At 40.5% G+C, this 15,445-nt stretch overlaps 1 protein-coding gene across 5 annotated transcripts in view; it reads right to left on the bottom strand.

The window, feature by feature from the left end:
* Positions 1-15,445, bottom strand: part of NTM (neurotrimin) — a 785,771-nt gene that overhangs the window by 134,841 nt on the left and 635,485 nt on the right. For all 5 annotated transcript variants that reach the window (XM_026678596.2, XM_087970093.1, XM_026678598.2 and 2 more), the window contains one exon: positions 8,252-8,484. In XM_026678596.2, the coding sequence (XP_026534381.2) occupies positions 8,252-8,484 (233 nt within the window). The remainder of the gene's footprint in view (positions 1-8,251; positions 8,485-15,445) is intronic.

The raw sequence follows: 15,445 nt of genomic DNA, 5'->3' as shown, positions 1-15,445 counted from the left end.
TTAACTATCAAACAATGGCCAGGATTTAAGAGATTAACTGGGGCACAGAAGGAATGGGAAATCTCATTTGGACCAGACAAAAGTGGTTGGGAGTGATTAGTTGCTTCAGCACAAAAGAAAGGACCAGATAGACTCAAGAAGCTGATAAGAAGCCGAAAAGCCAAATATCTCTCAAATTCTTCTTTTTTAAAAAACAAAACAAAACCATTTCTTCCTTGCATCTTGGAACTCGGATTCCATCTTTTTTTTTCTATCATGCAAATGCTTGTGTCTAAGTGAGATTAAGCACTGGGTTTCTTCACAAAGTCCATTTTCATCAGCTCTGAGATAAGGTGGACTTTTTCTTAATCTCTTCTACAAGATGAGAATATTTTGCGGCACAGGACAAATACAAATCTCATTTGGCCTCTTCCATTTCTTATTTTCGAACACATCTGAGAAAGGCCGACTTTGCAAAACTTTTAAATATATTGTATACACTCAGATATAGAAGCCCATCTGTGGAAAAGAGAACCCCCGAGTTTTTAACCAAACGATCGTGAAATATGCACTACCTATCAAGTCAAGCCTTGAATGTTTTGTATGTTTTAATTTTAACAGTTGGCTTTTCTGGGAGTAATTCACATATTATAAAATATTTCACGATAGTTTGTAAAAATTCATGGGTCAGTTTACCCAAGAATAGGTTTATCCATGAGTCAAGTCAAGACTTTAATATTCCTGGATATTCCTTGCATGTTTTTAATTTGTTCTGGTCTTTGATTGTAATAAACATTGACTTGACTTGACTTGATTTGTGTGTGTGTGTGTGTGCGCGCGCGCGCGAACTTGAATAAATGTCTGGAGAAGCTGAACATGCTGTGGTGGCATTTTGATTAGCCCTTAATAAAGGAAGGTCCACTGGTAATTTTTTTGTTTTTGTTTTTTTCATTTGTGCTTTTCTAATAAATGTATAGAGTTTTGTCCTTGTAGTATGTCTTCCGCTCTATCAACAAACTTTTTCTCTGAGGTTCTTGTGCACAAACTCAAGTGTGATCTCCACTTATTTGAGGTCAGCTCATCTATTGATCAACCATCAACTCTACTTTCTTGTTATTTATCAGTAATCTATAGCTGAACACTTTTATCGTATTGAAATCAATATGTATAATGGGCTATGAGAATAACCTTGGGAGCCAGGAGGAAGAACGTAGACAATAAACAAAATCAGAATGCAAGGGAGGGATGGGGGATGGAGAAAGCATATCAGAAGGGGACACTTCCTCATTTTCTGGAATATAAAAGTAGAGAAGGGGGATGGACAGATGCCTAGAGGGTATTTTGATGAATATCTAGTCACATCAGTGGCTGTTATCAATGATAAAGTTTCACGAACTACCAAATAGTAAATCTAAGAGATAAGGATGAATTGAGATGTCACACCCTTCATGCTTTGCTATTTGGTCACTGGGAAACTAATAGATAGGCACTGGGTCTATTTCTGCAAGACACTTTTAATTCTTCTGCCTCTACAAGCTCACATCAGATTGTGGCAACTAACTGCATTTGTGTAACACCACTGCTTTATGGAAGACTATTTACATAGCTCTTAAGATCACTGCTATATTATCATCATTTCAAGGATGTGACCATGAACTAAAGGTAACAATTTTGCTCTTCAAAATGCACCAGTCTATTTTTCCTTGAATTGTTCACACACACACACACACACACAAATACATAAATCGGCACAGAGTATATAATTTTTCATTGTAGATGTTAAGCATAGAAATATCTCAAATTGCTCTGGCTCTTTGCGCAAGTGGCTGAGTTTGTACAATCAATTTAACATGGGCTTTTTTTAAAAAAGTAATCTATTGAACATTACCTGAATCATAAACTATTCCAATAGATTGGATTTACACAAAGCTTTAAACCATTAACAACAGCAACAACAAAAATCACCTTAGCCAGCTCAAACTAGCCAAATACAGCAGGTCATATGCTACTAGCCTACAACTCACTTGGTTGAGGATGTTGGAATAATCAGTCAATATCAGGAAACAGCCTGGCCATAGACAGCATTGTCGTCATGTAGAAAATCCCTAATTCAATCTTACTCAAGACTGAGAAAAATATATTAAATCTTGGGGAGTGGGGGAATCTGCCATTGTTGTGTATACAGAAGTTGAATTAAATGAAGCTCATTATGACTTTGTAAGACATCTTCTGCTGCAACACTATTCACCAATATTGACCCTTTTTCTTGGCTTTATTCCACAGATCCATTTATGCAGCAAAAACACAAGGGGAAAAAATTATGCAAACAACTTATGCAGTCTTAAAATTCCCCATTTTGTTCCTCAGCATTGCAAGAGATGACCAGGCAAAGCATGAGGGAGGGGTCAAGCATATCATTAGTCTTGAGCCATGGTGGTGCAGTGGTTAAAATGCAATATTGCAGGGTAATTCTGCCCACTGCTAGGAGTTCAATCCTGACTGGCTCAAGGTTGACTCAGCCTTCCATCCTTCAGAGGTCGGTAAAATGAGGACCCAGATTTTGGGGGGCAACATGTGACATTATAAACTGCTTAGACAGTGCTGTAAAGCAGGGATCCCCAACCTTTTCGACGCCGCGGCCCGGTTCCGACATCAGCTGGGCGCCGCGGCCCGGTGCAGGCGTCAACTGGGCGCCGCCATCTTTTATGACGAAAAGGCGCTTCGGTGACATCACCGGGCGCTGTTTGTCATCAAAAAGATGGCGGCGCCAGCGCTTCTGGTGAGCTTTTTCGGTAGAAATGGCTTTCTACCGGAAAAGCTCACGAGCATGCTGCGCCCCATCTTTTATGATGAAAACAGCGCTTCCGGTGAGCTTTCTACCCGGAAAAGCTCACCAGAAGCGCTTTTTACCAAAAAGATGGCGGCGCCAGCAACCAGCGAACCCGGTAAGGCTTGTTCGCGGCCCGGTACCGGTCCGCAGACCGGCGGTTGGGGACCCCTGCTGTAAAGCACTGTGGAGCAGTATATAAGTGCCATTGCTATTGCTTGGTGCCCACAAGAGATCTACATTCAGCCCACCTTGAATTCTTATCTGCCGCCTATTGACTGTTAGTTGTTCAGATTCTTGTAGAGAGAGCACACAATAAATCTGTATTCATTTGAACCTCTTTGCTTCCTGATTTATTGCACCTGACAAACATTTAAGTAAGCTCAGGAGTGTCAAAATTCCAGCCTTACAGTGAAAACCAAACCACCAACCAATAATAAACCTGTGTAAATAACTGTGTAAAAATAACCATAAAATATGTTACAGCTGAAATAGACATCATTTTCTCCTAATCTCCTACAGAATGAAGTGGTTGTGTGCTCTGTTATTGTTTGACGGCTATTCAAGAAAACTAGGTACATTTGATAGCACTGAAATGTCTGTTGTGTTTGTGACTCCCCAACCCCCTTAAATTCAAGGGGAAAAAAGATACGGTGCCTCCCCTGCTTACGGTGCCCATGAATGGGTTGGTAACAGGGGGTGAAGAATAACATGTCCCCTTAAATACATTTTAACTGAGAAATCATGCAGGGAACAGCCGGTTATTTCATCCACAGCAGATGGTGAGGTATATTTTCGGAACCATGAAAGATTATTATCAGACAATTATGTTCTCCCCACCCCTACATTTTTCACTGAAAAGACAAATATCACTTTGTAAATATCACTACCAGATATTGCAAAGTACAGAGATAAAGCAACACAACTATTACAATGAATATGTGGGTGATGCTTATATATTGTTTTGGAAATGAAACAGGGTTCCTGCAAGTTCGTTTTTATATCCTTCCACAGAATATGGAGGGCATGCTTTTCCCCACTTTGAGTTCTAATGCCATGGGCACTGTCTTAAATCTTTATTAAAGGTAAAAAGTAAAGTTTTCCCCCGTCTAGTCGCGTCAGACTCTAGGGGGTGTTACTTATCTCAGTTTCTTAGCCGAGGGAGCCAATGTTGTCCAAAGACAGTTCTGTGGTCATGTGGCCAGCATGGCTATACATCGAAGTGCACAAGATACTGTTATCTTCCCACCAAAGTGGTACCTATTTTTCTACTTGCATTTGCATGCGTTCAAACTGCTAAGTTGGCAGGAGCCGGACCAAGAACAGGAGCTCACCACATCTCACGGTGCTTGGATTCCGAACTGTCAAACTTCCAGTTGACAAGCCTAGCATTTTCACTGCTGGGTCATTGAACCCCCTAACAATCCTTAATGTTCTGACCTAGCTCCCCAAACACGACAAACCCTCTGAAGTTAAATCAATGATTCCTTGATTAGGAGCGCCAGTAGCCCCGGCAAAAAAATTCTCTCTCACCATAGGCTAACAAGTCTGTCCAGCAGGGAGATGAATGGTTGTCTGCCACATCTATTCATCTCCACCCCCTGCCTTTTATCTCCAGAGGTAGGGTGGGGCTTCACTAGCAGTAGTGGCTCTCTGTCCCAAGGACTGGCCCACAGATTTCCACTCCTCTCCTCTCCTCTCCTCTCCTCTGCCTTCTGCACATGCTTGCATCAGGCACTGGACCCAGCTGTTCCACCTCTTCCTCATCAGATAACAGATCATCAGAGTTGGAAGGAATCTTGTAGGTCATCTAGTCCAACCCCCCACCCAAGCGGGAGACCCTACACCATTTCTGACAAATGGCAGTCCAGTCTCTTCTTGAAAGTCTCAAGTGATGGTGCTCCCACAACGTCCGAAGGCAACTTCTGTTCCATTGGTTGATTGCTCTCACTGTCAGAAAGTTTCTCCTTATTTCCAGGTTAAATCTCTCCTTGTTCAGTTTCCATCCATTATGAGCCACCTCCAGAGCTGGGAGCTGTTGACTCTCCATCTGAGGGCTGACAGACGGTCCAGGCTCCGCCTCCGTCTCTCCCTCTCTCTCTGACAGCTCCATTCCCTCTTCCTCTCAGAGCACTCAGGTTGCTTTGATACTGACCCTGACTCCCAAGCCTGATTCAGCTGCTGGAGGGACCGGCAGCTGACAGGCCAAAGAGACCATGCTGCACTAGCTGTCTTCAGGAAAGTTTGGGGTGGAACATATGGGTATCATATGTGCCTGATGTAGAATACACATTAAAAGGTTTGGCTTCAAGTAACACAAGCCCTGGGATTGTACATTGTACTAAAGGCTAGTTTAGTGTGGTGGAATGTCGTCTGGATTCCCAGGAGGGATGGGCTGCATTTCAGAGGATCAAGAGACAGCAAAGTTTAGACAATTTGGCCGAGAGGAAGAGGATCGTGACAGTTTTTTCCTTAGAAATTTTCAGAGTGCATCTCTATTGATGCAGGTAGTTACTTTCATTTGGCAACATTTCTCTCAATAGGCAATACATAAAACTGTCTTTCTGGGTCTTTGTAGCCTGAAATTTATTCATCCATCTGTTATTGAGCACAGCACAATTAGGTAAGTTGTGTGGCACCCGAGCAAACAGTTTGCAAATGCCTGGAAGATTTGTGAACTCTGCCATTAAAACAAAAACAAAAGAAAAGTTATCTTAGTAAATTAAACAGTTATGATTTTTTTTGGTTCCACTGGGTTTTTTTTTTCAGGCTGCTTCAGAGATGGCCACAATTTATATACAAGACTTTGAAAGCCACAAACAGACATACCTTTGCTAGATATTGCAATATTCGGAATGCTCCCAATTCCAATTAACTTCAAAGTCAAGCAACAGCAACTTTCTGTCTAGATAACTAGTTACCTTCCTCCCCCAAAGAACGAGACCTTGTAATACCTTCCACTGACAGAATGTGTTGCTCTCTTGAGGAAACCCTATTTCTTCCTTCCACAATTATTCATGAAGACAAGAAGGGAAATAATAAAACACTAAAACAACAAACAGACGCAGGATTGATTTTAAATAGCAGAGGTTCAGAAAGGATGGGTAAGTAATTACTACTCTCCAGCTTCCATGATTATAGCTTTGATTTTTTTAATGTGATCAGCTTTGATGCATGAATTGAGAACAGATGCCATAAATTTGAATGATAACAGAAAATGCCAGGATTGGAAACAGATCTGTTAGTTGCTTCATGAGTAAAGAGATGTATATGCTTGGAAGAGGAAAATTTGCTCAATTTTTTTTTCTTGATTGCTTTAAAAAAGAAAGGTGTTCTGTCCCAGTTCGCCAACATGACAAACCCTCTGACGTGAACTGAAAAGATTCCTTTATTAGGAATGCTGGCAGCCCCGTTTTTCTCGCAGGCTAACAAGTCCAGCCAGCCAGAAAATGAATAGTTGCCTGTCACATCTATTCATCTCCACCTCCGCCTTTTACCCCCAGAGCTAAGGTGGGGTGTTTCACTAGCAGAAGTGGCTCTTCTGTCTCAAGGATCAGCTCATAGATTTCCACTGCTCTCCTCTCCTCTACCTTCTGCGCATCTGCACGTCAGGCATTGGACCCAACTGTTCCTCCTCTTCCTCATCAGCCATCTCCAGACCTGGGGACTATTGACTCTCCATCTGAGGGCTGATGGACAGCCCAGGCTCCATCTCTGTCTCTTTATCTCTCTGTCTCTCTGTCTCTGCCAGCTCCATTCCCTCTTCCTCCTCGGAGCCCCAAGGTTACCCTTATGCTGACCCTGATTCCCATGCCTCCTCCTCCTCCTCCTCCTCCTCCTCCTCCTCTGATTCGGCTGCTGGAGGGGCTGGCAGCTGACAGGCCACAACAGAAGGGAGTGGAAGGGTAGAAAAATGCCTGGGAATTTTTTGGCATTCATTGGGTGGTCAATGACATACATGGTGTAGGAGATGATCAGGCTAAGCCCGAGGGAGGAGTCAAACAGGTCATTAGCCATGAGTTCCTATATAACCACCAAAGATCCAAGTCCAGCCCACCTGAAATTCATTTCTTAACACCCACTAATGTCCCTTGACCGCTAGTAATTAAGATTCTTATAGAGAGCTTACGTTTACAATAAGTCTTTATACTCACTTGAACTGCCTGAACTTCCTGATTTCCCTGGTGCTTGACATATAGTCCAGCCTATGAACTGCAGGTTAGCTCAGGGCAACTTGGTGTACAAGGCCAATGTCTTTCTTAACCCAGCTTGTTTCCAAATCAATGTATCCATCAGAATTTGAAAATTAGCCCTACTTCGAACTCCCAAGTCTCAATTTCCTAACTCTATCAAAAAGGCTACCAAGAAAAGCCCAAGAGAAATGATTAATGGTAAGGTAAGAATAAATCTTTATCCGAATCATCCTTGTCATTAACCCCATCATCTCAGAATAACAAATTAAGAGACTTGGAAGAGACCAACCCCCTGCTTAAATAGGAAACCCCTAAATCTCAAAATATTTCACAAATATTTAAATATCTCTTACTTGAAAGGCCAGGAATAAAACTTGGTCCATTTGACACAAGCAGTTGCTCCATCATTAGCCACAGAGAAACTGAATGGGATTTAAATCTTGCTGACCACAACAGAGGCAGGCCACCTATAGAGACTTGACACTCAGTACAGGTAATCTTCAACTTATGACCTCAATTGAGCCCACAATTTATGTTGCCAAGTGAGAAATTTGTTAAGTGATTTTTGCCCCAAACTGCATATGATTTGTCAATAAAGTGACTCAACCTTCCATCCTTCCGAGGTCAGTAAAACGAGGACCCAGATTGTTGGGGGCAAGATGCTGTAAATTGCTTAGAGAGGGTTGTAAAGCTCTGTGAAGTGGTATAAAAGTCCAAGTGCTATTGCTATTGGTGGATAACAGCGCTGGGAACATCATGGTATAATGCAATTGAGCCAGGATCTGAAATTTCAGCCTCCCCTTTTTTTCTCCATTGTGAAAAATCTGGATTTAAAATAGCTGTGAGAAGTTTAGTTTTGCTTATCTACTTCTTGGCTCCCCGACTGTGGGAAATCATCCCCAAGCTCTGATTTTGGGGTTGCTCTGGAGCCCCCCCCACCAAAAAAAAGGAGTTCTAAGACTATCTACGTACAACCTGCAGGGCAACTACTCCTCATCTGGTTAGAAGATTGCTATGTGTTTTTCAGACTGTCACAAAAGGAGAACATCAACTACTCTTGAATTCTACAAAGGGACATTCATTCCTCAGAGCAACAGCAGCAGCTGGAGCACTTAAATGTCACAGGCACATTGGATCTTTATTTGAAGGTTTCCGGGCATGTTCTGGAGTTTGACCTCTTCTTGGGTTGCTCATCTAAAGTCTTCCTCCAGGGAGGATCAGATCAGAGCAAATGTCCTCCACGAAACCTTACCTTGCACAATGAGATGGACTCGTGAAGTTTTGGGGTGATTGTCCGTCTGTACCGAGCAAGTATAAGGCCCCTCGTCATATACATCCACGTCATTTATCCGGATGGCATAATGGGTTTTCGTGTTGGCAACTAGCTCCACTCGGGGGTCCAAACACCACTTGTCATTGCCCGCATAAAGAATGCTGCTTCGGTTGAGCCAAGCTACTCGTGTCACTCTGTTATCCACGATGCATCTGAAAAGAAAGAAAGAGAGAGAGAGAGAGAGAAAGAGAGAGAACAGGGATTATAATCTGCAAAGGAGTTTTCTAAACATAGACTAATTCCTAAACTCTCCATCCTCTTTTCCTCTTCCTTCTTCCTTCTGAAGTGAGCAGCGGTTATCCCAAAGAGAACAGACCAGCATTTTACTTGGATGTAATGGCTACATTCTAAGGGATGTGGTGGCTCAGTGGCTAAGGCCCTGAGCTTGTTGAATAGAAAGCTCAGCAGTTTGGCGGTTCGAATCCCTAGCGCTGTGTGACGGAGTGAGCTCCCGTTCCTTGTCTCAGCTTCTGCTAACCTAGCAGTTCAAAAGCATGTAAAAATGCAAGTAGAAAAATAGGGACCACTTTGGTGGGAAGGGAACAGCTCTCTGTGCACCTTCGGCTTTTAGTCATGCTGGCCACAGGACCATGGAGACGTCTTCGGACAGCGCTGGCTCTTCTCGGCTTTCTAAATGGAGATGAGCACCACCCCTAGAGCCGGAAATGACTAGCACGTATGTGCGAGGGGAACCTTTATCTTTGCCTAATGGTTGCATTCTAGATACAACCAAGCGAGGCAGTGGTTAAATGAGTTTCTCCCCACACACATTTCGTGACCTTTCTAGTCACAGTTGTTCAGGGAATCGTTGTAGTTGCAAAGTTAGTCACCCGGTTGTTACGCAAATCTGCTTTCCCCATTGACTTTGCTTGTCAAAAAAGAGGATCATGTGAACCGTCATAAGTAAAAGTCAGTTGCCAAGCATTTTAATTTTGCTCACATGACTATGGGGATGTTCCAATGGTTGTAAATGTGAAAAACGGTCATAAGTCACTTTCTTCAGTGCCGTTGTAACTTTCAATAGTCACTAAGTATTATAAGTCCAGGACTACCTGCTGCCCTTTCATAAGGCTATAAGGACTTGGTTGGATGTCTAGGTCTGAGGCCCTGAATATATTTAGGGCCCTGGTTTCTAGGTTACATTAACGTCCATAGTAACAGCTTTATTTGGTGTCATATTTTGTACTGTTCTAATTGTCCATAATTATTTTTACTTGTCATGGTGTACAACACCCAGAGTCACACATTGACATGCATGGCTCCATAAATCAAAGCAAAATAAAATGGAATGAAATGCATCATGGAATTGGCTGTCTGTTTATTGTTTTATAATTTGTCATATTGCCCAGTTGAATATGACACAAGTGCCTGATGGGGAGGAGGGTCTAACAGGGTGATTTTTGCAGGATCCTTCCCAACTGTGTTATCAAAGAGATATGAGGATTAGGCCATATAGAAAAATAAAAAATAAGAATAGAATAGAGTAGAGTAGAGTAACGTAGAGAAGAAGAGTGAACAGAAGGGAAGGGAAGGGAAAGAAAGGAAGGGTGAAGGGAAGGGAGAGGAGGGCAGTGGAGGAGAGAGGAGGGGAGAGTAGAGTAGAGTGGAGTAGAAGAATGAAGGGAAGGGAAGAGAAGGGATGGGAGGGAAGGGAAGGGGAGAGTAGAGTAGAGTAGAGTAGAGTAGAGTAGAGTAGAGTAGAGTAGAGTAGAGTAGAGTAGAGTAGAGTAGAGTAGAAGAATAAATGGAAGGGAAGGGTAGGGTAGGAAGAGAAGGGTGAAGGGAGGGTGGGGAGGGTAAAGTAGAGTAGAAGAATGAACGGAAGGAAAGAGAAGGGGGAAGGGGAGGGAAGGGGGGAGGGGAGGGGAATGTAGAGGAGAGTAGAAGAATGGAGGGAAGGGAAGGGTGAAGGGAAGGGAGGGGCAGGGAGAGTAGAAAAATGAATGGGAGGTAAGGGAAGGGTGAAGGGAATGGTTGGTGCATAAGCGCACCAACGTGCCTACCGTCCCTGTCCTATTGTTTCTTTTATATTTTTTTAAAAAATTTCTTATATGCATCCATGTATTCATAACTATGTTTTTACTTATACCTATTATCTTGTAAGCAATTGACAAATAAAATAAAATAAAAATAAAAAAATAAAAAAGGAGGGGAGGGGAGGGGGGAGAAGAGAAAGCATTTTGGCTGCTTTCACCTATTTTCAATTACTTCTGACTTCCTCAAACACTGAAATGTTTCCATGCTATACACTCAAATTAGCTCGAGCTCACAGTTCCACCCACATACCTCAGGGAGAACTTTCATTGAACCTTGTGGGTTGTATGTCACAATCCCCAAACGATGCATAAGCAAAAGTGGCAATCACTTCCACAGAACGCTGCAAAGACAGTTTGCAACCGCTAATCATTAACCTATATACTGCATTGACTACAACATTAAATCCAGCCAATTACTTAGACTATCAATATAACGCTTCACAACTCAGCTTCACATGGGTATCGCCAAGAGTTTAGTTAGACTAAATATTTATTTTATTTTCTTAAAACATATTTATTTTCATTTGTCAACAAGGATCAACTACACACACACACACACACAAAAACCAGATAGACTAACATCCAACACTAACCATAGAAAAAAAAAATTTGTGTGTGCGTATAAAAGAAAGGGGAAAAAAGAGACAACCTCCCCATGTCAAAAATATATGGGTGGTGAAAAATAATAATAATTTTAAAAAATAGTAAATTCTCCTCCCCTTACATATAGATAGTCCTCAACTTACAACTACAATTGTCCAGAAGTTATGTTGCTAAGTGAGACATTGTTTTGTCCCATTTTATGACTTATCTGGCCACATTTGTTAAGTGAATCACTGCCGTTGTTAAGCTAGTAACATGGTTGTTAAGCGAATGTGGCCTCCTCATTGACTTTGCTCGTCAAAAGGTCGCAAAAGGGGATTGTATGACCCCGGGACACTGCAATCATCATAAATATAAGTCAGTTGTCAAATGTCCAAATGTAAATCATGTGAACATGGGCATTGTACAATGCTCATAAGGAAAATGAAAAGGAGGAGAGGAGGAGGAGGAGGAGGAGGAGGAGGAGGAGGAGGAGGAGGAGGAGGAGGAGGAGGAGGAGGAGGAGGGAGGAGGAGGAGGAGGAGGATAGGAGGAGGAGGAGGAGAGAGGGACTTTATTGGCCAAGTGTTATTGGACACACAAGGAATTTGTCTTGGTGCAAATGCATAAAATAAAAGATACATTCATCAAGTCAAGACTCATCAGGTACAACACTTAATGATAATCACAGGGTACAATAAGCAATCAAAGTCATGGACTTCTGGTTTGGCCTCTTCAGGGACAGACTGAAATCCGCGATCGTGCGCGGTTTCGATCTGTGCTCACCGCTGGAGCACCCCAATCCTTTTGATTAGGGGCTGAAGCCACCCCGTAGAGGTGGTGAAGAGGGGGGAGATTGCTAGCCAAGTGGAGGGGAGCCGCATCTCTCCTCCTTGTCTGGTCTAAACTCCCTTCCCCGAAGGCGGTTGCAGCGGTGGTCAGAAATGGCCACCTCAAAGAAGAACCTGACTGGATAAGATTGTGCAGGAGGAAGACAAAGAGGAAAGCAGGACAGACCGTGATAAACAACAGAGAACATCTAAGCAAGGTACCCTGAATCTAAAAGTACCTAGAGGGATACTTCTGAAAGAAAATCTTTAAGCGGCGAAGGAGAGAGAAAAGGAGGTTAAAAACCCCTTTTTAAACCTTTTTATTGACAATTACAAATGGTATGGAAAGAAATTTATATTAATCTATTTTGACACTAATAGGCAACCTTAAGCTGAGATCTAAGTATCAAAAGGAGAATAAATATTTTTTTTTTCTTGGTCATTTTAAAGCCCTAAAAGGGAGAAGAGTGGAGGCAAAAGGGTGGGACTTGGAATAATGGAGTGCCACCTGGAAAAATAGAGGATTAATACTGAAACTTTGAAAAGACTCCCAAGGATATATTGTAACTGAAATCTTATTAAAAGATACAGTAATGCACGGAAAGGAAAAGTAAAGGAAAGAAACAAGAAGGAACAGTCTGGGATTATTTGGCGATTTTTAAAAAAAGGTTTTGGCATTGGTTTTTTCTTTCTTTTTCTGGTTTTACTTAAAGTCAATCGGGTGGTTGTTCAAAAGTGTTTAAAATGCTATCACACCTGGAGGAATTGAAGATGAGTCTTAAAAAACAGAAAGAAGATGCAGAAAGGGGAGGAAGATCCTTTGGTTTTGTATTTGAATTTTTTGAAATGGAGATAGTGACCTATGAAAAGCAAAAGGAAAAGCTTCAAGAGCAAGAAGAAGGGCGGGACAAAGAAGAAGCCATTTTCAATGATCAAATAATGCAAAGTGTGGTAATAAGGGGAAAAGGGGGGAAAGGAGTTAAAAGTTTGAGATCAAAGGGAACAGCCAAAAAGAAATATAGTCTGAAAAAGAAGTATAACAGCAAGGAGAAGCAGAAAAGAAAATTACAGAAGGGAAAATTAGAGAGAGAAGGGTATAAAAAAGAGGATAAGAAAAAGGGGAGAAAGATAGAAAGGGAAAGAACTTATGAGGGACAAAAACAGGAAATAAAGAAAAAGGGGAAACGTACTAGGATTAAAGGTATTTGCTCAGCTAGAAAACACAGAGACAATGGTTAAATTAAGTTAAAAGTGAGGATTCTGCAAAGGTACAAAAGATAGTGTTGTGACAGTAGAATACTGTCATGAGTTAGAAATGAAATAAGTAAATAATCTATGGGATGAAACTGTGTTGTTATGTAATGGTATGTTTATTTATAATTAATGCAATAATAAAGAAGAGAGGGAAACATTGCAATTGTTTCTAAAGATTGATAAAACATTGAAAAGAAATGTGAAAGATTTATAAGGAATTTTATACCAGTTATTAGAATTAATTTGAATAATTATTTTGCTTATTAATAGTAAATAATTTATAAGATAAAACTGTATGACTATCCAATGGTATGCTTATTAACAGTTAAGTAATAATGAAGAAGGGAGGGAAACATTTCAATTGTTCTCAAAGATTGATAGATATTGAAAAGAAATGAAAGATTTACAAGGTTCATACCAATACTAGAATGATTTTGAATAACTATTTTGTTTACTAATGTTTATATATATGTATATATTGTTTTTGCTATGTTTTTAGAATTTTTCTTTTTACATTTTCAAGGGTAAGTACCAAGCAGAGTCTGAATGATGAGATCTACATGATATAAAATAGATACTAGAAATTTGAACGTTATAATCTTAGAATGCACAAATTCAATGTTTAATGAGATTTCATATGATAATAACAATAAGATTTAAATGTGTTGCACTTCGATTGGCAAATCATAGGGGGAATTTTGCTTCTTAAGAATGTTGGAAGAGAACATATGAAATTGTAAACAAGACAGACAAAAGTATAAGTACAATGAATAAAAAGATATAGAAATTTAGGTAAAAGAAATACAATTGAATAAGAAGAAAATGAGATAACCATAAAAGAAAATTAAGAAAAGTAAAGGGAGAAATAGTGAGAAGTTGGAAAAAGAGTAAAGATATGAAGTTGAATACATAAGATGAATATGCATATGAAATTGTGTCTGTATGGAAATGTGATAAACCGGAATGATGCTGTACTCAATAAGATGTTTTATTTGTTTTGTTAAAACTCAATAAAACTTTATTTAAAAAAAAAGCAATCAAAGTCACTTTGTTCAGTGCCGTTGTAACTTCAAAAGGCCACTAAACCAATTGTTGTAAACTGGGGACTACCTGTACAACAGAAAAAGGAAATAAAGAGGGGGGGGGAATAACAATGTCAAAAATATCTGGGTACTGAAAGATTTAAAGAAAAAAACCTAGTAGGTCCTCCTTCCATTTCATAACAGATCTATAGATAATTATAAGCTTTTTCATCCTTATTTGACAAAATAATAATAATAATAAAGAAGTATTCCAGATGAGAAAATCTATTATAATGTACATGCAGAAGAAAAGAGAAAGGGAAAAAAAAAACAGCCAACAGGTTAGCTCAAACATTACACTCATCTTTAAATCCTCCTGTTAATCAGAAGTGGGATTCAGCAAGTTCTGACCAATTCTGGAGAACCGGTAGTGGAAATTTTTAATAGTTCAGAGAAGCAGCAAGTACCACCTCTGACTGGCCCCACCCCCATCTATTCTCTGCCTCCCCAGTCCCAGCTGATTGGCTGGGTCTCCTTTGGTTGCCCTGCACAGGAGAACGGAGCTGGAAAGCAGGTTAGTGGGGTGGGAGGGAATGGAGATTTTGCAGTATCCTTCCTCTGCTACACACACCAAGCCACGCCACACCCACAGAACCGCAGTAAAAAAAAATGAATCTCACTACTACTGCTGTTAACCATCTGTTATTGTATTATCTGTAGTTTTCTTCACTTAGATAATATATCAATACAACCCAACAGCCCACAATGCCAGCCCTTCAATCTATCTGCCACCAAAGCTTGACGTTTTTCCCTTCCAAATACAAGATGCCATTGGGCATTTCCGCAAATGCGAAGAATTTGACCCTTCACACATTTAATGCACTGTAAACAACCTAGATACAAAGAGAAAGCCACGTACAGCAATATGCATCAATAAATTATAGTACTGTGTCATTTTCCTTTTCTTGCATGTCATCGGTGCATGTTGTAATTCTTGTTTCACGTGCCATTTATTTGACTCATTTTTTTGGATTTTTTTACGTGGCCTTGAATTCAAATCTTGAATGCCATTCAAGATCTTGAACGCAGGAAGGTTGAAAAGCCTCATTTGAAGAGCAAAAATCTCCTAGCAAATATATATTTATTTCATATATTTTTAAGGTTTAAAACATGCTTCATATTTAACAGCCTGTGTAACTCAATAGAGAGGCTATGTGAAAAGACCAATAGTAGGAGGTAACATTCGGGAGCCTAAGAAGGAGATTTTCTTCACAATATTTAAATTACTTTTAGGGATAGGGGTTTATGATGGAAATGTAAACTGATTTTGGAGTAATACACAGATGGATAATGGAATATTAGATAGATGTCATCTAATGCAGCAGAGTT

This window comes from Notechis scutatus, chromosome 7 (assembly GCF_049901735.1).
Source record: "Notechis scutatus isolate UNSWTSFEM ecotype Mainland chromosome 7, rNotScu1.2, whole genome shotgun sequence".
NCBI classification, from domain to species: domain Eukaryota; kingdom Metazoa; phylum Chordata; class Lepidosauria; order Squamata; family Elapidae; genus Notechis; species Notechis scutatus.
The sequence above is the reverse complement of the archived record's forward strand: the minus strand, read 5'-3'. Positions and strand labels throughout refer to the sequence as shown.